Source organism: Pelophylax lessonae (genome assembly GCF_965119305.1).
Source record: "Pelophylax lessonae genome assembly, chromosome: 5".
In the NCBI taxonomy this organism is placed as follows: Eukaryota; Metazoa; Chordata; class Amphibia; order Anura; family Ranidae; genus Pelophylax; species Pelophylax lessonae.
This window is the reverse complement of record NC_138772.1, coordinates 430,332,047-430,359,494: the sequence shown is the minus strand read 5'-3', so window position 1 is coordinate 430,359,494 and position 27,448 is coordinate 430,332,047. Positions and strand designations below refer to the sequence as shown.

Below are 27,448 nucleotides of genomic sequence, written 5' to 3'. Positions count from 1 at the left end.
TCTGTGTTCCCTCAGCTCCCGTGGGAGACACGCAGGGTCGTGTCTTTACCTCCAGTGCCAGTGCTACTAGAGCTATCATATACATATCACACATCTACTCCTGAAGAAGTGTTGTACTAAATCCACGAAACGCGTAGAGTTTATGATGTCATGATTTGTATTTTAATACTTTTATATTTTTTGCCTTGTTGGTTATATTGTATCTGGATCTGGGGATCACTTACCAGCTCTCAAACTACTTTGTATTTATACACTATTTTGTCATGTTGGCATATCTGTATGTACCATTAAATGTGTTTATTTTGATCCAACTAGCCTTGCAATGTCTCTCATTTAAAGTCTCAACTTCCTCTCCCATTTTCATTGAATTAGGGATGGAGGTGCATGGTATAATCCCCCCGTGCGCCTCATATAAAGTCCCACACCTTCCCCCCTCATGCCATTTTTCCATTCATCCTTCCTTTAACAACATGAAGTTTGCCAGTACCGTATGCTTAAAAAAGCCCCACACCATGATGTTCCCACCTCCAAACCTTACTGTTAGTATGGTGTTTTGGGGTGATATGCAGTGCCATTTGACCTCCAAACATGGTGTGTATTATGGCATCCAAAGAGTTCAATATTGGTCTCATCTGACCAGACTAAAATTCTCCCATTATTTCACATGCTTGTATAAATGTTGTGCAGCACACTTGAAATGAGCTTCAACATACTTATTGTTTTCTTTGAAACAAATGTACCTGCTAATTCCAGGTCTTCCTGCAGCTCTCCACAAGTGGTCCTTGGTTCTTGGACAACTCTTCTGATAATTCTTTTCACTCCTCTGTAAGAAATCTTGTGAGAAGCACCTAGTCGGGGCCAGATTATAGAAAAAGTATGTTCTTTCTTCTTCCAGGTTATGGCCCCAACAATGCTCACTGGTACATTTAGAAGTTTAGAAATCCTTCTCTAATCCTTCTATAACCAATGGCATCAGTATGTTTTGTAACAATAAGGTTGCAAAGGTCTTGAGAGAGCTTTTTGCTGTTACCCATTATGAGATGTTTCTTGTGTGACACCTTGGTAATGGGTAATGGGACACCATTTTATTTTACCATCAGATGAGACTGAACAAGCTGATATTAATTTGCACTGGCAAGCAGCAGGATTGCTTTCTAATTACTGTTTGATTTCAGCTGGTGTCTTGGTCTTTCCATGCCTTTTTGCACATCCCTTTCTTCATGTGTTCAATACTTTTTCCCTGTGTCATTCCATTTTATTACACAGAACTTATTTGTTTTGATTTTCCTGTGTGTATGGATTCCATGGGTTGTTACCGACATGTGGTGAAAATTTCACCCGAATATAATTATATATATATATATACACATACATACATACATACATACATACGTTGTCAAAAGTACTGGGGCACCTGCCTACACACACACACACACACACACACACACACACACACACACACACACACACATGAACTTTAATGGCATCCCAGTCTTAGTCTGTGGGATGTTGACCATTCTTCCAGAAGCACATTTGTAAAGGTCAGGCACGGATGTTCCAGAGGAGGCCTGCTTTGCAGTCTCTGCTCTAATTCATCCCAAAGGTGTTCAGGTTGAGGTCAAGATTCTGTGCAGGCCAGTCAACTTCCTCCACCTCAAACTCGCTCCTCTATGTCTTTATGGACCTTGCTTTGTGCACTGGTGGGCAGTCATGTTGAAACCAGAAGGGGCCATCCCTAAACTGTTCCCACAAAGTTGGGAGCATGAAATTGTGCAAAATGTCTTGGTATGCTGACGCCTTAAAATTTCCCTTCACTGTAATTAAGGTGCCAAGCCCAACCCCTGAAAAACAACCCCACACCATAATCCCTCCCTCCACCAAATGATTTGGACCAGTACACAAAGCAAGGTCCATAAAGACATGGATGAGTGAGTTTGGGGTGGAGGAACTTGATTGGCCTGCACAGAATCTTGACCTCAACCTGATAGAACACCTTTGGGATGAATTAGAGCAGAAACTGCAAGCCACGCCTTCTCTCCAACATCATTGCCTGACCTCACAAATTCAAAGAATGGCCAATCATTCCCATATACACACTCCTAAACCTTGTGGACAGCCTTCCCAGAAGAGTTGAAGTGGTTATAGCTGCAAAGGGTGGGCCAACTCAATATTGAACCCTGTGGACTAAGACTGGGATGTCATTAAAGTCCACGTGCGTATAAAGGCAGGCATCCCAATACTTTCGACAATATAGTGTATGGTGTGTATATACATACACACACACATATATATATATACATACATACATACATTAGTGATCGACCAATATTGTTTTTGGTTGCCGATACTTCGCCGATCGCATATCGGTGTCGGACGATATTTTTACACATGTAAAATTTTCCCAAAAAAACACAAAATTTCGATACAAATCTCTTAGGCTCCTATCACACGGGCGTTCAGTTTTTTATGCCCGATCAGTTCCTTTTTTTTTTTTTTGAAACGGACACGGATGACACTTGTGTCATCCGGTCCGTATGTCCATTTTTCATCCCATCCGTTTGCGGATGAAAAACGGACATAATGTATGTCTATGTAAATACGGATGTCAGCAGATGACACCACTGACTAGGGATGCACCGAAATGAAATTCTTGGCCGAAGCCGAATAATAATGAAATGCTTGGCCGAATACCGAACGCGGTGTTTCGCATTTTTTCCATTCATTTGCTTCCATTATATGCTTCCACACTGCTGACATGTTTGCTGCATAAAGCGCGCGCCTCTCACTCTATGCGGGTTATTTGATTGCGTCAGTGCCCTGATTACATTGCTGTGTCCCCGGCGGCTGTGGGCTCCCCCTCCTTCCTCACACTGCAGTGTCTGTGTGAGGAAGGAGCGCCGGCGATGAGAGATGATCTCATATGTTTACATATGAGATCATCTCTCATTGGACGGCTTGATCACGTGGTGAATGGCCGCTGTGATTGGCCATTCACCACGATCTGTGATCGGTTGCCGAACATTCGGTGCATCGCTACCACTGACATCCGTTTTTGCGTCCTTTCGGTTTTTTGAACGGAAGAAAAAATAGGGTTCTCTTCCGTTCAAAAAAACGGAACTGAACGGAACTGACAAAAAACGGATGTCAACATACGGAACGCCCGTGTGAAAGGACCCTTAACAAACATGTTACTCTTTAATTAATAACATTTTTAACATTAAGTGCTCGTTCTTCACACCTTAACTGCATAAAAACCGATAGGAAAACTTCAATTGCAAGGAGTTGGACATTAGCATTTCACATCATCGGACAGTGCATTAATGTATAATAAAGTGCTGCAGTAGTGGACTCACTCACTGCAATATAAAAATTTTAAATTCACTACTGCAGTGCAGTCAGCGCAAAACTGCTAGGAAAAAAACTAGGCAACAATAGCAGCTACACAATAAAATATACATACACATTGCACAACTGCTATAAAAAGAGCAAGGCAACAGCTACATATGTCACAGTGGATTGGACTGGACTCTGAGTCAGTGGAGGACTACCTCTGTGTGCAGTATGGCACTCACTGCAACTACTGCAGTGCAGTCAGTGCAATACTGCTAGAAGAAAAGCAAGGTAAGTAGGCAACAGCTGCACATGTCACAGTGGATTGGACTGGAGTCAGTGGAGGACTATCTGCACTTCAGTATGGCACTCACTGCAGAAGAAAAGCAGGGCAACAGCTACAGTTCGGACTGTGTACTACCCCTGCAGTAGGGCACTCACTGGAATAATTTTAAAATCACTACTGCAGTAGCGATTTCAAATTATTGCAGCAGTGAGTGGCATTCTACTGCAGCAGTAGTCCACTAGCATTGACTCCAATCCACTGTCTAGGTCTATTTTTTTTTTCCTATCACTTTTGCACTGACTGCAGCGCAGTTAGTGCAAAACTGTTAAAAAAAAAAAATAGGAAACACGCTAGACAGTGGATTGAACAGACACTACTATAGACTAGCTACACTTTCAAATCAATACTCCCAGTTAAGTAGAACAATATTTTAGTGCAGAAAGCATAAAGTTTCAGCATGTTCACCAGTTAAACGGCTTCTTTTCTTTTCATAAATTGCTGGCACTTCACTAGAAACACGCTCACTTGGTACTGAGGAAGGAGGAGCAGAAAGGTATCTTCTAGCATGAGAAGCCAGTCTTTTGTAGCGTGGCTCATTTTCTTTCCACCACTGAAGAGGATCACTTCTTCTGTCAACTACTGGTTCCTTCAAATAGAGATGAAGTTCATCATCCAGGCTCATTATTGCCGATTCTGATGAATCCTCTGCATGAGGCCCCAATAAAACGTTGAACATTGCATCTTTTTGACCACAATAAATTTTCTCTTCTGTCCATTGTCTTTTGGGACATTTTTCTCCTGCATCCTGCTCTTCCACATCAGAAACCTTCTCTTTTTGTCCTTGACTTTTCTTTTCATCAGGAGGAACCTCCTGCACCTTCTGTTGAATATCTTCTGTCAACCATTGCTTTGCCTTGGCCAATACATCATCAGAAGAGAAAGGATGGTTCTTGTATCGAGGATCCAAAAGACATGCAAGCACAACAGTCTTATTCTCCTCATGCTTCTCAAACCTTTTGGCGAGGCTGTCCCTCATGGCCTGCCTACATGCTTTGATGCCACGTGTGTTGGGTCCTTCATTCTGTTGAAGAAGCATCTTCAGGACTCACACATGGGATCAGAGGAAACAGATGAGTTGTAATGACTCACCTCCAGTGTCACTTCCTCAATGGGTATGAGCATCTCTATAATGTTGGCTACTATGTCCCACTGATCTGCAGTAGGGCAAAAATGTCCTCCAAGTCCATATTCACCAGAATATATAGCGAGAGCTCGCTTCTGCTCCAGCATCCTCTGTAACATGTGTAGCGTTGAGTTCCATCAGTTTAGAACAGCCTGTATCAGGTTGTTTTTGGGTAGGCCAAAGTCTTCCTGAATGCACCGCAGTCGCTGCTTGGCAAGAACAGAATGGTGGAAATCGCCTGCGCACTTCTTCAGAATGGTAATAATGTCCAGCAAAGCTTTCTGGTGTGACTGACCATAATTTACTACCAGTTGGAGGGTGTGTGCCATGCAACTGAGGTCTGACACTTCAGCAAGTCTCATACCTTTAACCATGTTCGCTCCACTGTCTCGCAGCACAAGCATCATTCGGTCGTTGCTGATTCCCCATTCTTCTAGCATGCCTAGAAACTTTTCTTTAATGTACTCCCCAGTGTGGGATCCTTGCATTACTTTTGTATTCAACACCAAATGCCTTCTTGTCTATCCGCTGTCAATGTAGTGGCATGTAAGACTCCTTATTGATTCTGTTTGTCCAGACCAGCAGTCCGTTCTGAATGAGAGTGAGTTGCCAGCATTCTCTGGTTGCAGCATAGTCTTAACCATGTCAAAGACCTTTTGGTGGATCTTTTGCAGCATTTCAGTTAGATAAAACTTGTCACTCTTCAGTGTGTACCTTAGCTCAACTATGGACATCAACCGCCTAAATCCAGAGTCAGACACTATTGTAAATGGCTGGTTATCAGTGACCATCATCTCAGTAATTACTCTCTCCAGCAGTTGTGATCTTCCATCAGATTTTAGCCACCTGTTTTTTTTCTGAAACATATCTGTTATTGTTGCCTGGCATAGGGATGATTCACCTTGTGATTCATTTGGTTTTTTCTGTGTTGCATTTTACAATTCAAGATGATGAACTCTTAGATGCGCCCAAAGATTAGACGTATGTAGCAGGTTTTCCAGGCATTGGGCCTGATGTGGGTCTGCCATTGTTACCAGTTACCTCTCCAGCCCATGTGAGCTGCGACCCTGGGTGTGAGAACTGAGACATTGACAACTCCGGCATCTTGGTTTTTGTGGTTTTATTGTAGATAAAGGGGATGGGAGAAGGGAATGAGTGGGATACTCCTTTAGGCTTAACTAAATACAATTCGGGACTTTATCCAGAAAATGTCTGTTAACGCTGCCTTGACGCCAGCCGACGCTAGCCATAGCTCACTGACGCTTAGAACACACTGTATCTTGACTGAAGTGCTGAATCCTTGACTCTAGGTCCAGAAGACTCAGGACTGTGAAGCACAGAACTACTGACACTGCTGCACTGCAAAGTCACTGACCACCCTCTCCAGCCTGGCACTGGCTTGAGGTAGCTTGCTGTGAATTACTGTATAGCTGCAACTCTCAACTGGCACTCTGCACAATTCAGGGCCCAAACCGCAGGCGCCCCCCTTTACACATTTAGCTCTTCAGGGTCCACTGACTATGTGCCCCCTTTGCTACTTCAGGGTCCTCAACCTAGGCACCCCCTATACAGCTAGCTGACACTGGATCCCAGAACCTCCTCCAGAGTGGTCTCCTCTAACTCTCCAGTAAGACTCCCAGGGGCAATCCTCAGTACTCACAGACATAACCCCTCTCACTCTCCGCTGGTTCTCGGCACACCGGATCCCCTAAGCTCAACTTAGCACTCTCTGGATTCTCGAGCGACACCCGAGACATCCTCTTCCTCAGACAGGAGGAGAGACAGCCATTCTCTCTCTCCTGGGACTCTGCTCCCGCCAAAGACCCCGGGTCACGCGCTTCCCCCAAACTTATACCCACTCCCAAAATCCTTTGCAGCATAATCTGCCTTCTGGGGTAGTTACAAGCCTGAATGTGTCTCCTGATTGGGCTTCCTCCACTACCCTATGAGAAGCCTTTCACAGGAGCCAGTGGGGAGACTTCCCCTTCAGCAGGCACACCTGGAAACCATAACGCCATAACCAAAGAAATTATGGCCATGCTGTTAGGCAGACAAGGCCCTCTATACAATCACCTAGCACCTACCTGTAGGGTACTACACGTATTTTTGGTTTTTGCAGTTATTGATCCCATGCTCACATTGTTTTTGCATGTGTTTCACAGTGCTACTGATTTTCCTGGTGATGGAGAAGAGAAATACTCCCAGACCACACTGTTAATTTTTCTATCTCCATCCAACTCCATTGAAACAAGAGTCCGGCACTAATTTAGGCTTACACAAAATGGCTGGCTGGCACCCTGTGGTGGCTGTCTGGCAGGCACCGTGTGGTGGGTGGGTGGCTGGCTGGCACCCTGTTGTGGCTGGCTGGCTGCCTGGCACCCTGTGGTGGGTGGCTGTCTGGCAGGCACCATGTGGTGGGTGGCACCCTGTGGTGGGTGGGTGGCTGGCTGCCTTGAACCTTTTAGTGGCTGACTGGCTGGCACCGGGTGGGTGGCTTGCTGTCATCACGCTTTGGTGACTGGCTTGCACCCTTTTGTGGCTGGCTGGCTGGCACCCTGTGTGGTGGATGGCCAGGCACGCTGTGGGTGGGTGGGTGGCTGCGGCAGTTATGTTACAGAACAGAACAGAACAGATACAGAACATGTGTCAGAGAGAGTGTTTTTTTTTTGGGTCACTGTTATCAATTATCACAGATCAGAATACAGAACGTGTGTCAGACTGTTGGCCACTGCACTCACTAGATGTAGAAGAACTCTGTCCCGACTCTCCCGACCGACCGCCTGTGCCGCATGCAGACTCCAGTGTGGCAGCGGCGGGTAAAAGACACTGTAAGGAGGCAGAGGGAGGAGGCCTAAAAGCTGTCCAGTGCGTGGAGGCGCGTGGCGCAACATACGCGATGACGTCACGAATATCGGCAATAATCGGTAAATACAAAAGCCGATTCCGATATATCGGAGAAAGTGCATATTGGCCCCCGATACATCGGCGTTGCCGATAATCGGTCGATCTCTAATATATATATATTTATTAGAGCTGCACGATTCTAGATAAAATGAGAATCACAATTTTTTTGCTTAGAATAAAGATCAGCGTGAGGCGATACCTGGGCCCTATAGAGGTTTCAAAGGCAGTCCAACTCCTCCAAGATGGCGCTTCAAAATGTGCCATTGCTCAAAGGTTTGCTGTGTCTCCCAGTACAGTCTCTAGTGCATGAAGGAGATTCCAGGAGACAGGCAGTTCCTTTAAGAGAGCTGGATAGGGCCGTAGAAAGTCCTTAACCCATCAGCAGGACCGGTATCTGCTCCTTCGTGCAAAGAGGAACAGGATTAGCACTGCCAGAGCCCTACAAAATGACCTCAAGCCGACCACTGGTGTGATTGTCTCTGACCAAACAATCAGAAACAAACTTCATGAGGGTGGCCAGAGGGCCTGACGTCCTCTAGTGGGCCTTGTGATCACTGTCCGGCATCGTGGAGCTTGATTGGCATTTGCCATTAAACACCAGAATTGGCAGGTCCACCACTGGTGCCCTGTGCTTTTCACAGATGAGAGCAGGTTCACCCTGAGCACGTGACAGACGTGAAACAGCCCGAAGAAGCCATGGAGAACAATATGCTGCCTTTAACATCTTTTAGCATGACCAGTTTTGTGGTGGGTCAGTGATGGTCTGGGGAGGTATATTCATGGAGGGACAAACAGACCTCTACAGGCTAGACAATGGCACCGTGACTGCCATTAGGTATCAGGATGAAATCCTTGGACCTGCTGTCAGACCCTATGCCAGGTTGCACCTCAGTCTGTTCTGGAGCTTAGTGATGCTCTGGTCCAGATCTGGGAGGAAATACCCCAGGACACCATCTGTCATCTTATTAGGAGCATGCCCGACGTTGCCAGGCTTGCATACAAGCATGTGGGGGCCATACAAACTACTAAGTGCTATTTTGAGTTGCTGCAATGACATTTCGGCAAAACTTAGATTTTCAGGGTGTCTTTGAATTCAGCCCTCTGTAGGTTGATCATTTGATTTTCTCCCTGTCAGTACCTTGGTCGCAAGTGCTTCTCCTTACGGCATCTATCAGATTAATTGAGAGGGTGCATCATACTCTCATGAACCCCATGTCTATTTTTGACCATGAATGGGAAAGCTGGTCGGCCTATTAACCATCAACACTGTTTCAGTATGTGTTTTCTGATCTGTATTTGCTCATCAGGTCTGAATTATCCTAGCAAGACAAATCTGGCAATAATGTCAATTATGAGATTTTGTCCTTTATTTTCTCTTCGAGTATTTTTTTTTTGGTTCATTTTGATATATAGCGAGATGCCTTCCAGACTACTTTTACTGTGCCTTATGGTTGTACTCATTAACCTCTCTGCGCTTTTTTTATAATGGATCTGTTAAAATTCTTCAATAAAAATGGCATCCTTTCATTCCTAACACATTACCCAGTCCATATCAGTATAGATATCCAGCATGAGATTTTACCCCATTGAGATGTGATGGATTTCATGTAATTTTTTTGAGCAGTGTATTTCTAGAGGTGCTATCAGGGTTTATACACATTTTTACCAATAAAATCCCATTACTTTTCCATGACTTCACGTATATATTTTTGACCTAATGTTTCATGAAATGTCTATGTATACATGTTAAACAGGAAGAAAATCCATGTCACACCCAGCATATTTTTAATAAAATAAATGACAAGCTTTGTAGTGTACAGTACCTCTGCAGTTAGGGTTTCGTTTCTGGATACAGCGTGACTCAAAATGGTCCCTTGTTTTACAGTGGATAAGATGGAAGCACCACTGCTGCAGCTGGGAGCCGGTGTCACTTCAGGCGCACGGGTGAAAAAGCCAGCGATCGGATTGGAAGCTGTCGAGCACGCAGCTGCAGACTGGTGCTTTGCCCCTTTAGCGTGGCTAAACAGCGATGCTTCTCCCATGTTCGAAAAGTCAGACGTTTTATGACACACTGTACATTTAGCACGTCCTGGGTCCTGATCTTTCTCAAACTTTTCATTATGAAGCCATACATTTTTAAAGCTGCATTTCCCTGGCATTGCTACACTGTGAACACACTAACTTTAGCTAAAACTGTGTTACCCCCATAAAGTTAACTTGTAATTTGACCAATATACTGTAACTGGAGAAAGAAGATTAATGGCCGCTCCTGCTTGGGGATAAAGCTTCAGTTCAGGCAGTCATGATGGAGGTGCAGCCGGACTGGTATGGGTGGCACAGTCAGATGCACAAAATGCGGCGCTTACTCTTTCGGCCCAAGCCACAGTCATGATGGAGGTGCAGGTGGACTGGTATGGATGGCACAGATGCACAAATGCGGCGCTTACTCTTTAGGCTGAAGCCACAGTCCCACGAACAGGCAGAAAAGAGTTAACAGAAAGGCGCCACTCAGTGGAGCGGATGCTTAATAATTTTATTGGCACATATTTTACATTGATGCAAGCATCTATAGGACTGGTAGGCGTCCTTCCGGGTCTGCGGTTTGCCCTGAGACTGAGACTGTCATTGGCCAGCAGCAGCAGCCGAGAGATGACAACCAATCAGGCAGCGGAAGTGCATAGTCACTGGGAGGGCCTGCCGCATGAACGTGATGACGCGGGGGTTAATGCAGCCGGCCCTCCCTCCAGTGACTATGCGCTTCCGATGTACACCAATGTAAAAAATGTGTCAATAAAATCATTAAGCATCTGCTCCACAGTGGTGAGATCTCAATATTCCATGACTTTTCTAACACTTAGTGGGGTTTACTAATTTTCCATAACTTTCCCAGGCCTGGAAAGTGTCATGTCAAAATCCCATGACTTTTCCAGGAATTTCATGACCATACGAACCCTGTGTTATTGACATAGAATTTTCTTTTTTTTATCAGACAAAAAAACTTTATTAAGGTTCACAAGCAAAAACAGAACACGAAAAACACAGAGTCCAGAACATACGCATCACAGTCAGTAATCATCAAATGTACCAAAAGCATACATCGATAGCATAACAATTTCCCAGCAAACATCCCCACAATCAGCAGGAAAATATATAGAAATCCGTCCCAACCGCCCCCCTCCCCCCAGCCCCATCAAAAGAACCATGCATAAACAGAACCAGTAGTGACCGCCCATACAACAATGTTCAGCAGGCCTCAACCCACCCCTGCCAGTATATTATTGAGGACCAGATCAACCGGGGCAAGACCCGGCACAGCCAGCCAGGGAGCCCACAAGCGTTCAAATTTACCTCCGCTGCCCCTATGTTGGTATATGTATTTTTCCAATCTAAGTGTGTCCCCCGTAGCCGCAACCCATTCCTTAACCAGTGGGGCCCTCTGAGAAATCCAGTGCCTCAGAATTAGTTTTCTCGCCTGAAATAATGCTCGGCCGATAGCCTGCAGAGCCAGCTCAGAGGCCTGGACTCCACCAAGAATACCCAGCAGGCAAACCTTAGGGTCCTCTGGCACCTGAACCCCGAAGGCCCCTGAAAGTGTCGTGAGCACACCCCTCCAATAGACATGAAGCTTGGGGCAGCGCCAGAGGAGATGCAGTAAATCCCCATGATCCCTCATGCAGCGGCCACAAGTGGGAGAATCTCTCCTTCCCATCCTATACAGCCGGCCTGGTGTGTAGTGAGTCCTGTACAAAATGTAAAGCTGAGACAGTCTCTGAGACACATTCAGAGAGCTCAACTGCACAGCCTCCTCCCATTGTTCATCCTCAAATGCTCCCACATCCTTCTCCCACTGGGGGACCATTCGAAGAGGGTGCCGGTCCATGAAGGAACTCATCAGTAGAGAATAACAATGGGAAATAAATCCCTTAAAGTCAGAAACAGTGGACAAAGTGAAATATCGGTGTGGGAGAGTGCACCCAAAGGTCATCCCCTCCCTGGGCCCCAACGGCATGCACCAGCTGTACATAATAAAAATGCATGGACTGAGGGAGTTGGAGCAGTGCAGCAAAAGATCTGAGCACTCCATTGCGGAATATGTGGGTCATATGAGAGATGCCATATCCCAACCACTTAGCACCATACGGCAGTCCAGCCAACTCAGGGTACCTAGCATCCTTCCATATAGGGCTAAATCCTGTATACCCCATTACTTGCTGCAATTGGCGAGCTTTATTCCAAGTTTTTTGCACAAGAACATAGGTTGGATATCGTTTACTAGATTTCCCAAACCGCAAAGATTCCAAATGGGCCGCCAAGTCCCCTCGGCCCACAGTGTGGGCTAGAAGGCTCGCAATCGACCCCTCCCCCTTCTCACTCATCCCCCAAGCTCCTTAGGTCGCTGAAGGTGTTCCAACTTTATGCGGGGATTCTTAGTCAGCCACAAAAAAGATCTAAAAATGGTGTTGATAATTTGAAACAATCGCAAGGGGATTATCACCAGAGAGTTGAAGGGCATACAGCAGTTGGGGCATAAGTATCATTTTTATGAGGTTGGCCCTACCCGGCAGAGACATGCGCAACCTAGACCAGATCTTGACCTTATCCCTGAATCAGGCGAGGAGGGGGGTTAAGTTAAGGCGGACATAGTCCAAGGGCTGCGGAGTCACCTGCAACCCCAAATAACGAAACTCAGAGGATATGGGGATCCCTGTCACCCCCACCTCCTGTGAACTAGGGCTGTGCATCTTCACTTACCTCATGATTCGATGCGATTACGATTATTAGGGTCGCGATTCGATACGATTCGATTCCGCGATGCATCACGATGCATCAAGATTACTGCCCAATGCCCATGCCCAGCCCACTGCCCAATGGTTTTCAAAACTTTATCAAAAAAAACAAACAATCAAGCAGTCACAAATAAAAGAATCCTTTTTATTTTCATTTGCTTCAAAGGACACTTTCCTGGACCCTGTCATGGCCTGCAAGCCCTGCATACTTTAGTGCACTTGCACTGCAAACATATAGGAAGGTCTGAAAATGCAAACAGCATAGCAGAGACAGACAACAACACTAGTATTTTACTAGAAGTAACAGTAAAATTAGTAAAAAACTGTAGTAGTGCAGTTTACTGCTTCATAAAAGAAAATATTAATATAAGCCAGGCCTACCACCATTTAAAGTACAACTAAAGGCCAAACTTTTTGGCCTATAGTTGTACTTTAAGGCAAGCCAAGATAGAAGAAGCCAGCCAGCCAGCCAAGCTAATATTCTTGTGAAAATGGTCATCATAAATTCCCACAAAACATTATATATAAATCCTTTTATGTGAATATGCATTGCAATAAATTCCAGGTGTGCCATAACCTGTCCTCTACAAAACAGAGCACTTCCTGACTAGTAGCAAACATCAAGGGTGAACCTGGCAATAGTGCACTGCTGCATAACTTCCATGTTCACCGTGATGTTTGTTTCCCTCTGCAACTGCCAGTCAACTCAAGTGAGTTGATGGATTGGCTGCTAGAGGGGAGTTACAAATATAAGCTTTAAGCTTATCAATTCACTTATGTCACTTTTATGTCACTTACTTTACAGAAACCGTTACCTGTCCTGCAGACAGTCTCTGTCTCTACCACGATTAAACCCAACTGAAGCCAAGCCAAAGCCACCATTAGAGGAAGGAAAACCCTTAACAGAGTAAATCATCAACTAAAGCTTAAACCTTGAGTAAATCTTCATGGGATCACAAAAAAACACACAACACGATTGTCTGCATCAGAATCATGAGAACTGAAGAAAGGTTTGGCATTGCCACACTGGTACAACTCAGGGCATATAGGTTAGGTCAGGTTTGTGTGTATTTGTGATCCAGTAAAGATTTAATCAAGGTTTTACGCTTCAATGTATGATTGATTTAATCTTTCAAGGATGTCCTTTCCTGTACCGTGGCTGCCTGGCTTGCCTTCAGTTGTCTAGATACACTTTTACCTTTAGTATTTGTTTGGTTGAGGGAACCCCCTACACTTGCTATTGCTACAGAGTTCCACAGACCAGCAGACAGACATGCGTTGCAATAATTTCCAGGTGTGTGCCATAACCTGTCCTCTACAAAACAGAGCACTTCCTGACTAGTAGCAAATATCAAAGGTGAACCTGGCAATAGTGCACTGCTGCATGACTTCCATGTTCACCGTGATGTTTGTTTCCCCCTGCAACTGCCAGTCAACTCAAGTGAAGTGAGTTGATGGCTGCTAGAGGGGAGTTATACAAATATAAGCTTAAGCTTAAATAATTATCAATTCACTTATGTGAATGGACCATTTTTGAAAACAAGCCATTCTCCATCTCTCCAGTGCTAGAAAAGCTGTAAAAAATATAAAATGTTCCAGGTTCACTGCGTTTGTGTTTGCCCCTGCCATTGCCAGTCAACTAAACACAGTGTGTGTGTGTCGTGACTACTCAAAAGCTTATACGCAGCCTCATCAGCATCAACTCAACACACACACACACTGTGTGTGTGTGTGTTGAGTTAATGCTAGAGCTGCGTTATAAGCTCTTGAGTTGTCACGACAGTCAGTCAGTCAGTCAGTCAGTCACGTTACAGAAAGAAAACTTTACCTGCACTGCACTGAGCAGCACTCTACCATGTCGATTACATCTGTAACTGAAGCCAAGCTAGCCAACAAGCCACCATTAGAGGAAGGAAAATCCTTGAGAGAATAAAATTGTAAACTGAAGCTTAACCTTGAGGAAATCCTATGGGGGTCACATTCACAAACTCACAAATATAGTATATTACACAAGAATCCACAATTGGTGTTTGTAATCCAATAAGATAAGATTTACTCAAGGTTAAGCTTCAAATGTACAAGTTATTTCTCTCAATGATTTTCCTTCCTATAATGCTGCACCGTGGCTGGCTTGGTGTCAGTTGTCTAGAAGAAAATACACTTTAATATTATTTATTTGGTTGAGGGTTAAATGAACCCCTAGTACTTGCCTAGACACTTTTAGTGTGAAGCAACGGAACGGATTATGGATTGGAAATGGACACATTGGACAGGACAATCTTCAAAAACAAACCATCAGTGCTATAAAGCTATAAAACAAGACTGGTGATGTGACTGACTGGTGACTGGCGGCAGACTGAATTAGTAATTACTAATTCATTAAAAACATGAATTAGTAATTATTTCAGTGCTTAGCATTTGGGAACATGTAGGTTTTTCTGTAAGAACACTAGATGATCCACATGCTCAGGTTTAAGACTGCTTCTTTTCGCTGTTATAACATCTCCTGCAGTAGAGAAAACCCGCTCTGCAGATACACTTGTACCTGGGATACACAAGTATTGCTTTGACAGCTGAGAGAGGAGGGGGAATATGACCTCATGCTCATGCCACCATTTTAAAGGGTCCTCAGTGAGAGTCAGAGGTGGGGCTTTACAATATTTTTCCATTTCGTCTTCTGCCTTGGCATAGGGGGTCTTAGGTTCTATTGCACCATCAGTGAAAGACTGCCCCAGCAAAGTCATGAGCAGCGATGTTGTGGCCTTTTTTTTGGGAGGAGAATGGCTGTCCTCAATGGGTGTTGTTTCTTCTTCCACAGTTCCTTTTTCCCTAGGCACTTCATCCACATTTGTCCTTCTATTAGATGTAATCTGTGTGTTTGAACAAAAGATAATAGTATAAGAAGAGCTGAACTCACTAAGAGCGTGATTCATTGATGAGGTGTGGGAAACTGCACGGTAATCCATACCATACAGTTCCACTTCCCACACCGCATCAGTGAATCAGGGCATGTTATTACACAACACAATGTAGCTGAGCTTCTAGCTGTCTGGCAGAAAACATGATGAAATTCTAATTACCAAAGATGCAGCCTCCTCAGTCACTCCTCTGTATATCTCCGATCTCTCCTCCTCTGTGAGAATAAAAGGCAGTCCTTTAAAGCGAGGATCCAGAGCAGAGGCTGTATGAAGGATCTTCTTCTCTGCCTCACTGCTGTACCTCTTCAGGAGATCTGTTTTGATTGCATTCTTGATCTCATGGGTGTGTCTCCCATGGTGTCTGTCATGCTCTGGAGCAGTTGTGCATTTAGAGGGGCAATGAGAGACACTGTTGGGTTGCGCTCTTCTGACATCAGCAAGGTTGCATCCTTCATTGGCTTTAATGCACTCACAGCGTCCTCTGCATTTGACACATCTGTTTCATTGAGAGTGCAGTGTTTCATTGAGAGAGATCAGACTCTCCTTTTCTGACTTCTGGAGACAGCAAGGTGGCACAAACTGCAGGTTGTTGTTCTAAGAACCTCTCGACCATGTCATATGCGCTGTTCCATCTTGTTGGCACATCAGTTATTAGCTTATGATTCTTCAGGCCCAGACATTTCGGTTTCTCTTTTAGACAGTGGCTTGCTCTAGTGCTGCGATGGAAGTATGTGGATATTCGTCGCACTCTGGCGAGAAGCCTGGAGAGCGTGGCCCCTTTCAGTGCCCGCTGACATGCAAGATTGAGTGTATGGGCAAAACATTTAACATGAGGAAATTTACCAACTTGAGCTGCAACTATCATGTTCGCCGCGTTGTCGGTCACAAGCACTACAGATTTATCAGACAGCTGCCATTCTTCCACAACATGAGACAGTAGCTCTGCCAGATGAGCACCTGTGTGAGACTCATAAATGGCTCTTGTTTGCAACACATGTGACAAGACCTGCCAGTCCTTAGTAACGTAATGTGCTGTTATTGTAACATAGGACTCCGTTGTGACTGACGTCCATGAATCACACGTTATTGCGACTCGACTGGCTTGGTTCATTGACGCAAGTACCTGAGCTTTGGTGTCGTGGTAGAGTGCAGGTATAACGTTTTCTGTAAAGTGCCTGCATGATGGGATCTTATAACGTGGCTCTAGCGTCTTCACAAGGTAGCGAAACCCGGCGTTGTCCACAACTGAGTAAGGCCGTAGGTCCTTGGCGATGAAAGCTGCCACAGCTTTGGTTAGTTTCTTCCCTTTTTCTGAGTTGGGCGGATAAGTTGACAGTATGGCATCAATTCTTGGCTGATCTGGGTCTAGCAGTCTTTCCTTGGCAGTGGTGGCACTGCTGGTGGCGACAGGTGTTACTAACTCAGAGTGAAAATGGCTAACATGGTTTCTCAAGTTCGTAGTATTCCCTAGGTATTTAATTTTTGTGTGACAGGCTTTACATACGGCGTGTGTCTTGTCCAACTCACGCTTCCCTGTGTGTTCGTAAAATCCGAAATGTGCCCAGATGTTTGCTCTTAAAACGCTAGGTGCATTTTTTATCTCTCGATCTTTTTCTCCTTCTGCCATATTTACCACCATACTACCACGTATGTGACGGAGACGGATGACGTAAGTTGCCAAACTCTGTCAGTGTTTAAAAAAAAAATAAAAAAAAAAAACTTGTAAACTAAGCCGCAACAAATCAACCAAGCAACATCTTTCATAAAATATGACTGTCTGTCTGTCTGTCAGACTCCCTTCCTTGCATGCACTGAGCCAAAACCCCCGGGGCCCCCCCTTACCCCACAGCTGCCTGTGACAGTGACACTGACAGAGACCCCCCTCCCCCCACAGCTGAGCTGACTGCAGCCTGACACACTGACAGAGACCTGGGTGGATGTCCCACACCTTCCCCAATCCCCCACAGCACTGACAAACACTGAGAGTGAGTGAGTCCCCCCCCCTTGCCCAGACCCCCACACTGACAGAGACCTGGAAGTCCCACACCTTCACCAATCCCCCACAGCACTGACAAACACTTGAGTGAGAGTGAGTCCCCCCCCCTTGCCCAGACCCCCACACTGACAGAGACCTGGATGTCCCCCACACCTTCCCCAATCCCCCACAGCACTGACAAACACTGAGTGAGTCCCCCCCTTGCCCAGACAACCATAGCTGACTGACACTGACAGAGACCCCCCCCACTGACACTGACTGACCCCCCTGGCTGCCAGACTGCCACAGCAGAACAGTACCCCCGGGCCCCGACCGACCGTCCCCTGTCCCAGGCCCCCCCCCATCACAGACATCCCCCAGAGATACAGACGAGAGACCCCCATGAATGATTACACAATTATTTGTTCGGACATACCTGCTGTGTGACTGTGTGGGTTGTTGTGCACTGCATTGCAGAGGAGGACAGGTGCTGTGCTGCTCTCTGGGCTCTGTGGCGGGCGGCTGGCGTCACTGGCAGTGGCGTGGGGGCTGGGCCTCCAGGGCCTGTCGGCTACGGTGAGGTGAGGTGAGGCTGGCGGCGCTGGCTGGCTGCGATGGGGACGCACTTGGGGCTCCTCGCTCCTGTGTGTGGACTCACTGGACTGGCGGCTTCTGGCTTGGATGGCTGGCTGGCTTCTAGGCCGCAGGTGGGACGCCGATACACGCGGGGGATGTCTTGCTGCGCCTCGGCCCGGGTCAAAGAGGCGGAAGGGGAGGGGCGGAGCCTTTTTATTAAGCTCCCGCCACTAACCCACCAATCAGCTGCCGATCCTGCGATCTTGTGATTTTTTTTTTCCCTTGCGCGATAGGGCGTGGCCGCGGCTGATGACGTCATTTCGTATAATCGATTATTCCGGCAGCCCGCATCGATGCAGAATCGCGAAGGGTCGAATCGCGATGCATCGATCTTTCGATTATATTCCCCAGCCCTACTGTGAACCCTGGGTATCATCAAGCAGCATCAAGGACCAATTAATAAGCAGGCCCGAAAAAGAGCCAAAAGTAGTAATAACCTCCATAGCTTCCCTCAGGGAGGTATGACATAGAATTTTCACATGTCGGTTACAACCCATGCAATCTATACATACAAAGAAACCAAAACAAATACATTCAGAAATTAAGTCAAACATTCCCATAGACACATTACTAAACCTTGTGGACAGCATTCCCAGAAGAGTTGAAGCTGCTATAGCTGCAAAGGGTGGGCAAACTCAATATTGAACCCTACGGACTAAGGCAGGCGTCCCAATACTTTTGACAATATATTGTATATCCTAACAAAACAAAATAAAAAGGTAAAAATTACAAGAAAGTCAAATTAAAAAAAAAATAAAAACAAACCCCAAGCACACCTGAAAACGACCAAACTAAAACTGTATTTTTTTTTTGGCTTAAGACCTCGTTCACACCATGATGCAGAGACGTGAGTTTTTCTGCACGTGTTCTGCAATTGTTGTCTATGTGCCCTGTTTACACCACAACACTAGTATCACGTGCGGATTTATTTTTCAGGTAAATCAGCAACATGTTTGTCGTTTTAGGTGCCAAAAAAAAAACTGGCATAACATCAAAATTGTGGTGTGAACAGCGCAGAAGAAAAAGTAATGACAGGGTGTGATCTCTATCTGTGCAATAAAAGCAAATGAAAACGAATGTCAACATGCATAAAAACTCACTGAAACAAGCATGAAAAAATGATGTAAACTTGTGTCTCTGCATGTAAAATCTGTGTGCCTTTTCCATTAGTTTTATGCACATAAGCAGAACTAAACCCTTCTATCCTTTTCAGCCAAGGAAGCTGCCATCTTGGCCTCTGTTTGATCTTCAACTGCTATGATGCTGCCCATGTGATCAATTGTGACACCAATTGATAATTTGACAGTTTGGTTGGATACACAAGTGTAGCACTCTCTAGTGTGTGCTAGACTGGTTGTTATTAGTGTAGAGAAAACTTTGTTTCAGCTCAGAACTGAGCTGTGTAATCTGGGTCAGGGTTACTTTAGGTCAGGCTGAATGACTCATCCAGACAGCTCCTCTGGTGCCTCCCCCTGGTTTAGAAGGTTGCAGAAACGTCTAGAGCAGGGATCCTCAAACTACGGCCCTCCAGCCATTGCAGAACTACACATCCCATGAGGCATTGTAAAACTCAGAGATTCGCAGACATGACTAGGCATGATGGGAATTGTGGTTCATGAACAACTGGAGGGCCGTAGTTTGAAGACCCCTGATGTAGAGCTTGTGGGTGGAAGTGAGGATGAGCTGTTTGGCATATTTATGAGGGCCTTAGTCAATCCCCAGCAAAATGGGCTACCAAAGGGCAGATTCACCTTATAAATAGACACGAGTCATGCCAGCAGGGGCTGTCCAGTAGGAGATGGAGTGCTGGGGAGGCGGTTGGTGGTCCTTATGGTGCCCCCTAGTGTGGGGGGCTGACCTTGGGATGCTCCAGAGCTGGGAGGACCTTACCACAGCACACAAAGGGAATCCTTTCTGAAGGCATGGGAGCAAGGAGAGAGGACAGCTGGAGCAGGTCAGCACTAATAGGAGATCTCCTGAGAGTCAGCTAAGTAGGCTGGTGTCAGTCTGGAGGACTGCGGTGTAGAAAGTTAGCCTGGAGTGCTAGTAAAGGGGCTGCTGCAGCCAGGAGGTCTGGCAGGAAACAATAAGGTGAAACCACCCTTCTCCTGCGCTTGGTATCCAAGCCCCTCAACCACACTCCTCACGGGACTGACAAATGGCTTCTCAAATGGCTACGGTCTTCCTGCCCTTAACGGACTGGGGTCGTCCACCGGTACTACAAGTAAAAAGAACAAAGAAAGGGCGCACCGACCTAGCGCATTATCCTCAATAAAAGGCTTTATTTATGTAACATTAAAAAATGGCTACTCACAGACGTAGATAAACATAAGGCGTGTCAAGCTGAATTGCTCAATTCACTCAGAGTGGCTCTGAGGAAGAGGCTAGGCCTCGAAACGCGTCAGTCATCTCATCGGTCATGGACGATCATATGGACTAAACACGGACAATTGAGCAATTCAGCTTGACACGCCTTATGTTTATCTACGTCTGTGAGTAGCCATTTTTTAATGTTACATAAATAAAGCCTTTTATTGAGGATAATGCGCTAGGTCGGTGCGCCCTTTCTTTGTTCTTTTTACTTGTAGGAGGTCTGGCAGGGCCTGAAGAGGTGGTGCTGGGATCAGTGACCACAGACAGGAAGTGCTGGGAAAGAGTGAGCTGTGTCACTCTACATTCTACAAGTATGGGGGTTGCAAGTCCCTGCCTGTAATGGGCCTTTGCTACAATCAACACAGAGTGACATAGCTGGGTTTCTGCAAGCAAGTTTGTGCAGGAGGAAGAAGTGGAGTGTGAAGGAAGTTGTCCCCAAAGTCTGTAGTGGGCATCCCATAATTCCCAATTTATATCCAAGTTTAAATCCCCTAATAAGAAATAAAAGCAAAGCTATAGATTGTTCTGGCTCTGAAAGTGCTGTTGAAGATTTGGTGTGCCTGGCTGTGCAAGGGTGGGGGATCGCTATAACTTGAAGCTCCTATGTGGGGCGTGTGACAGTTAGAATGTTACTGTTTTCGTGGGTTTAGTTCAGTTTTAATAAAAAAAAAAAAAAAAAAAAAAAAATACTATTAAGAAATGATAAGGAAACACCCCCAAAAAACAGAACCTGCCACTGACACACAAAAAAGTCATCCTAAAAAGGACCCCCACAGCTGAATGTATGCAAGGGGTGTGTATACATGCACCCTCTGCCATCTAAGATCGGCCCCTACGCCATCTAAGATCGGCCCCTACGCCATCTATGATCGGCCCCTACGCCATCTATGATCGGCCCCTGCGCCATCTATGATCGGCCCCTGCGCCATCTATGATCGGCCCCTGCGCCATCTATGATCGGCCCCTGCGCCATCTATGATCGGCCCCTGCGCCATCTATGATCGGCCCCTGCGCCATCTATGATCGGCCCCTGCGCCATCTATGATCGGCCCCTACGCCATCTATGATCGGCCCCTACGCCATCTATGATCGGCCCCTGCGCCATCTATGATCGGCCCCTACGCCATCTATGATCGGCCCCTGCGCCATCTATGATCGGCCCCTACTCCATCTATGATCGGCCCCTACTCCATCTATGATCGGCCCCTACTCCATCTATGATCGGCCCCTACTCCATCTATGAGCGGCCCTGAGCGGCCCCTCCGCCATCTATGAGCGGCCCCTACTCCATCTATGATCGGCCCCTACTCCATCTATGATCGGCCCCTACTCCATCTATGATCGGCCCCTACTCCATCTATGAGCGGCCCTGAGCGGCCCCTCCGCCATCTATGAGCGGCCCCTCCGCCATCTATGAGCGGCCCCTCCGCCATCTATGAGCGGCCCCTCCGCCATCTATGATCGGCCACTACGCCATCTATGATCGGCCACTACGCCATCTATGATCGGCCCCTGCGCCATCTATGATTGGCCCCTGCGCCATCTATGATCGGCCCCTGCGCCATCTATGATCGGCCCCTACGCCATCTATGATCGGCCCCTACGCCATCTATGAGCAGCTTTCTACTGGCCAAATTTCAAGTGCACGTCCTTAGTCAAACAATGAATCATGGAACATTCAGCAGGTGGAAATCCCACAAATGTCCCTACAGTGCAGATAATCTAATCTAAACATCAAATGTTCAGTCCCAATTTACGCCTGGATCTAACATTCGCTCTATCCCTGCTATTTACCAAGCCTGCCCCTAATGTGGTCAGGACCCTTCCCAGCCCTCTATAATGTGACACCCAATGCCAGCACACACACTGATGAAGCCGTGCTCTATGAACACACATGAGATGCACTGAGCTGCACACACTCACGATTCACACACCTGAATGTCCAGGACTGACGGCCTGAGCTGTGGCCCCGCCCCCACTCTTATCTCCTCCCTCGTGCTTTCATCTCCGCCGTCAGCTCCTCCCGCTTCTCCTGTCGGAACTTCTCCGTCTAGCTCGTTCTCTGTCTCCTCCATGTTTATTGTAAAATGCTGCGGCCAGCTCGTCCCCGCAGCTTACGTCACAGGCTGGCCTACATTTCCCCCGACATGTCTGTCACCAACCGGCGCTCAGCCCGTGGCTATAGCAACCCTCCATGCCGCGCAGACTCGCTAGGCTCTTCGCGTGTGTTTGTGTGCTGCGAGTGACGTCATTCCCCCATGTGATACACTGCACAGTGCCCTTCTACGGTAGTACCGCTCTGGGCCTGACTCCTATACCCACAGATAATTCCCTCATAAATCCTTCCTGTCCTTCTCAGCCCATCCCAAAATATCAGAGCCTGCAAATTACTACAAAATATTGAAGTGTCCTGAGCTCCTAGTCACAGAAATAAGGCCTGGCTCACAGCTACAGGTGCGACCAAGCATGGAGTGCATTGCTGTGCGTTTTTTGTGTGTATGGCAGCCTATTCATTTCTTCTTTTTTTTTTGCTTCTCGTCTTTTTGTATTGTGTAAAAATAAAATGAACAATAAATTCCAGCAGTGAAGTCAACAAAACAGCATGGTGAAAATCAAGGAGAAAAGGGGAGGGGCAGAGACGGCGGGCGTCAGAATCTGGCTTTGAACCCATACAAATCAGAAAGTACAACAGAGAAGTTTTTGGGGTAATATGGCGAAATGCACCCTTAACCACCGTACCACCGGAGGATTTTGCTGTCTTCCGTCCAGGCCACTTTTTGTGATTCGGCGCTGTGCGACTTCAACTGACAATTGCGCGGTCGTGCGACGCCGTACCCAAACGAAATTTACGTCCTTTTTTTCCCACAAACAGAGCTTTCTTTTGGTGGTATTTGATCACCTGTTCGATTTTTACTTTTTGCGCTATAAACAAAAAAAGAGCGTTTATTTTGAAAAAATAACAATATTTTTAACATTTTTTTATATGAAATTCCCCCCAAAAAAGATGTAAAAACCAATTTTTTTAAAAATTTTTGGCCAATTTGTTTTCTGCTACCTATGTTTGGTAAAAAAAATCGCAATAAGCGTATTTTGATTGGTTTGCGCAAAAGTTATTGCGTTTACTAACAAAGGGAAAGATTTCTGTCATTTTTGGTGTTTTTTTTTTAACGCGTAATGGCGGCGATCTGCGATTTTTTTTGCGGGACTGCGACATTGCGGCGGACAGATCGGACCCTTGACTGACATTTTTGACACTTTTGGGGTTACCAGTGACATTACTGCAGTAATCAGTGCTATATATATGCACTGTTACTGTAAAAATGACACTGGCAGGGAAGGGGTTAATTTTATTGGAGAGGGAGGGGTTAATGTATGCCTGGTGCTTACTGACATGTGTGGGGGGAGGTGACTGTGTGAGACAGGGACAGATCGGATGTCCAGCTATGCTGAACAGTCCGATCTGTCACTCCCTGTCACTATGGAGATCCGCCCGCTTGTGTTTACACAGGCGGGCGGATCTCCACACTAGATCCCCGGCGATCGCCGCTGCTCCTCCCCTGGCCCGACTCCCGCTGTGAATGAAAACAGCGGGAGCGAGCCTCCGGCGGCGCGCAAGCGCCGCCCAGAAGGGGGAGTGTCTGACGACGTAGTACTACGTCGTCAGACGATAATGAGCCACTCTGCCGCAGTAATATTACTGTGGGCGGAGGTAAAGTGGTTAAAGCACCCTTCAGTTTCATTTCAGAGACATGAAAGGCGTGTTCTAATGAGACTGCCGACGGGCAATTTAAACGAGCTGCTAGACTTCAGCAAGCATTGGCACAACTTGAAACTTGCTGGAACCTTCTATCACCTTCAAAAAAGTGACGTTTGGGAGTTTGGAAAACCCACCAAAAAATGAAAAGTCAGCAGCTACAAATACTGCAAAAATACTGCAGCTGCTGACTTTTAATAATAGGACACTTAGCTATCCAGAGATCCCGCCATTTTCTAGTTGGCTCTCGGGGTGCCGCTGCCATTCATTGTAGTTGAAATGTAAAGGGAAGGGCATTGCGCTTTGTGAATGGCCCAGCATCGGTGGAAGGAGGAGGTCTCCCAGAGGTGGGGATGGGTACCTCTCAAAACCAGGTACCCCCCCCCCAAAAGGTGCCAAATGTGGCAGCACAGGGGGGAGGAAGCAAAAAAGCAGAGCTTCCCCTTTTGGATGGAGCTTTGCTTTAACATCTCCAATTCCAAGTTAAAGAGTACTTTAAAGGCTAGTTCCACTTTTTGCACACAAAAAAATAATAAATGCACAAGAAATGTATAATTATTTCTGCACTGGAGCCAGCAAAGAATGGCAACTGTGCTCAGGGACTCGCAGGAGCAGAGTTATGGTCCCTGCAAACTATTCCTCCTGCCTCAGGTCCTTCCTTTGGAATGGACCTTCAGTTACGGGATTGGGAACGGGAAGTATCAATGGATCCCAAAGGCAGTGACATCACCTCACTTGTGCTCCATTGAGAACTACAGACAGTCTCTTCTATCACTAATAAGCAGTTATGATGGAAGACACCAATACAGACCACGAGGGCAGCATTTGGTTTTTTATTTTTTTATTTTCAAGTTAAATTCCACTTTAATACAATATAATACACTTTATTACAATGAATACAATATAATACACTTTAATACACTTTATTACAATATAATACACTTTATTACAATGAATACAATATAATACACTTTAATACAATATAATACACTTTATTACAATGAATACAATATAATACACTTTAATACACTTTATTACAATATAATACACTTTATTACAATGAATACAATATAATACACTTTAATACAATATAATACACTTTATTACAATGAATACAATATAATACACTTTAATACACTTTATTACAATATAATACACTTTATTACAATGAATACAATATAATAAACTTTATTACAATGAATACAATATAATACACTTTAATACAATGTAATACAATATAATACACTTTAATACAATGTAATACAATATAATATACTTGAATACACTTTATTACAATGAATACAATAGAATACACTTTATTACAATGAAATAGAATGAATTCACTTTATTCCAATGTAAAGCAGAAAGATATTTTAGCTCAGAGTGTAGCAAGCCACTTATTTCTGCCACAGACAGGGAACTTTTTTCTTGATACATTGTTTCAGCTTTATTTTGTATCTGAGGTCAACTTGTATTTTTGGTGTAGAGGTCCTTCCAGGGTAAGTCAGATGGACGGTTCACAAGCTGTAGCAGGTGAACAGCGATTGTGCGGTTTACAAATTGCGCTCAATGTGGACGTGGATTGGCGGTTGCCTGGAGGTTTACCCATCCTCCCACAGAAATGAGCTGGAAGTGCGCAGCGTTTGAACAGTCTGTCTTGTCCTACGTCGCACATGGAGCTCCTGTAGGGCTGGATCCACATATCAAACACAGGCTGCTATGAACCTTCTGTACAGAACATTTTCTTATCCTATTCACTGTGTAATAAAAAGGTGAAAGACCTGAGTATAAAAACTGAAGCACAAAATGAGCTTTATTTTCCTTTCACCGGTTTTACAGCCATCGAGTTGCCAATGGTTTTCCTTTCTTCACCAGCTTGTCCATATTTTCTGGTACAAAGACGTTTTTAGCTGACCAAAGCTGTAAATTCCCCTTTTTGCCATATTAGCCCATTCATTTCAATAGGCTATCCTACATGCGAGAAACCTCTTTTCTATAAACATGTTGTGCTAATCAGCATGGCGCTGTGGCATACTTGCCAACTGTCCCTTTTTTCCTGGGACAGTCCCTGCAAATAGGAGCCTGTCCCAAGTAATTTATATTGTCCCTAGAAGCGCCTGTTAATCGGGCTGCCCATTAATGTTACGCAGAAATAGTGCAGCTGAATGGGAGACTTATTCCAACTCTGCTACTGTGGCCTTAACCACTTAAGCCCCGGAAGATTTTACCCCCTTCCTGACCAGGGGGTTTTTTGCGATTTTTTACTGCGTGACTTTAACGGACAATTGCGCAGTCGTGCGACGCTGTACCTAAATAAATTTCACGTCCTTTTTTTCCCACAAACAGAGCTTTCTTTTGGTGGTATTTGATCACCTGTGCGATTTTTTGATCATGCGCTATAAACAAAAAAAGAGCGTAAATTTTGCAAAAATAACAATATTTTTCACTTTTTTTTATATGAAATTCCCCAAAAAAAATTTAAAAATCAAAATTTTTTAACATTTTCAGCCAATTTGTTTTATGCTACATATGTTTGGTAAAAAAAATCGCAAAAAGCGTATTTTGATTGGTTTGCGCAAAAGTTATCGCGTTTACTAACAAAGGGAAAGATTTTTGTCATTTTTGGTGTTTTTTTTTTTTAACGAGTAATGGCGGCGATCTGCGATTTTTTTGCGGGACTGCGACATTGCGGCGGAGATCGGACCCTTGAATGACATTTTTGACACTTTTGGGGGTACCAGTGACATTACTGCAGTAATCAGTGCTATACATATGCACTGTTACTGTAAAAATGACACTGGCAGGGAAGGGGTTAACTGTATTGGAGAGGGAGGGGTTAAGTGTGTCCTAGGGGCGTGTTTCTAACTGTGATGGGACATGTCTACTATTGTAAAAACAGGGATCAACGGTTCTACATAGTAGAACCGTCTGATCTCCATTTTTACACCAGGGAGAATGACAGGCGGCTTGTTTACATAAGCCTCCCGCCTTTCTCCCGCTCTACCAATGATCGTAGTGTGACCGGCGGACATCGGGTCCACCGGTCACACGCGCGGACTCCTCTGTGAAGGAGCCGGGGCGGGCGCGCGCTCGCCGCTATTGGCTCAAAAGCCGGTGACAGGCTAGCGACGTAGATCTACGTCACTCTGCCTGACTGGGGCTGTCTGCCGCAGTAAATATACTGTGCGCAGTTGGCAAGTGGTTAAAGCGGAGTTCCACCTAAAACCAAAAAAAAATACCCCCGGGACAGTCAGGGCTAGTGCATTCCACAATGGATAACCTCTGATCTGTGTCCCAGGTTG

The 27,448-nt window shown here is 45.6% G+C and overlaps 1 protein-coding gene across 2 annotated transcripts in view; it reads right to left on the bottom strand.

Moving 5' to 3' along the window:
* UBXN2B (UBX domain protein 2B) overlaps positions 1 to 22,622 on the bottom strand; it is an 85,886-nt gene extending 63,264 nt beyond the window's left edge. For both annotated transcript variants that reach the window (XM_082259326.1, XM_082259327.1), the window contains exon 1: positions 22,327 to 22,622. In XM_082259326.1, the coding sequence (XP_082115452.1) occupies positions 22,327 to 22,467 (141 nt within the window). In that variant the 5' untranslated portion in view covers positions 22,468 to 22,622. The remainder of the gene's footprint in view (positions 1 to 22,326) is intronic.
* Between the last annotated feature and the right edge of the window lie 4,826 nt (positions 22,623 to 27,448).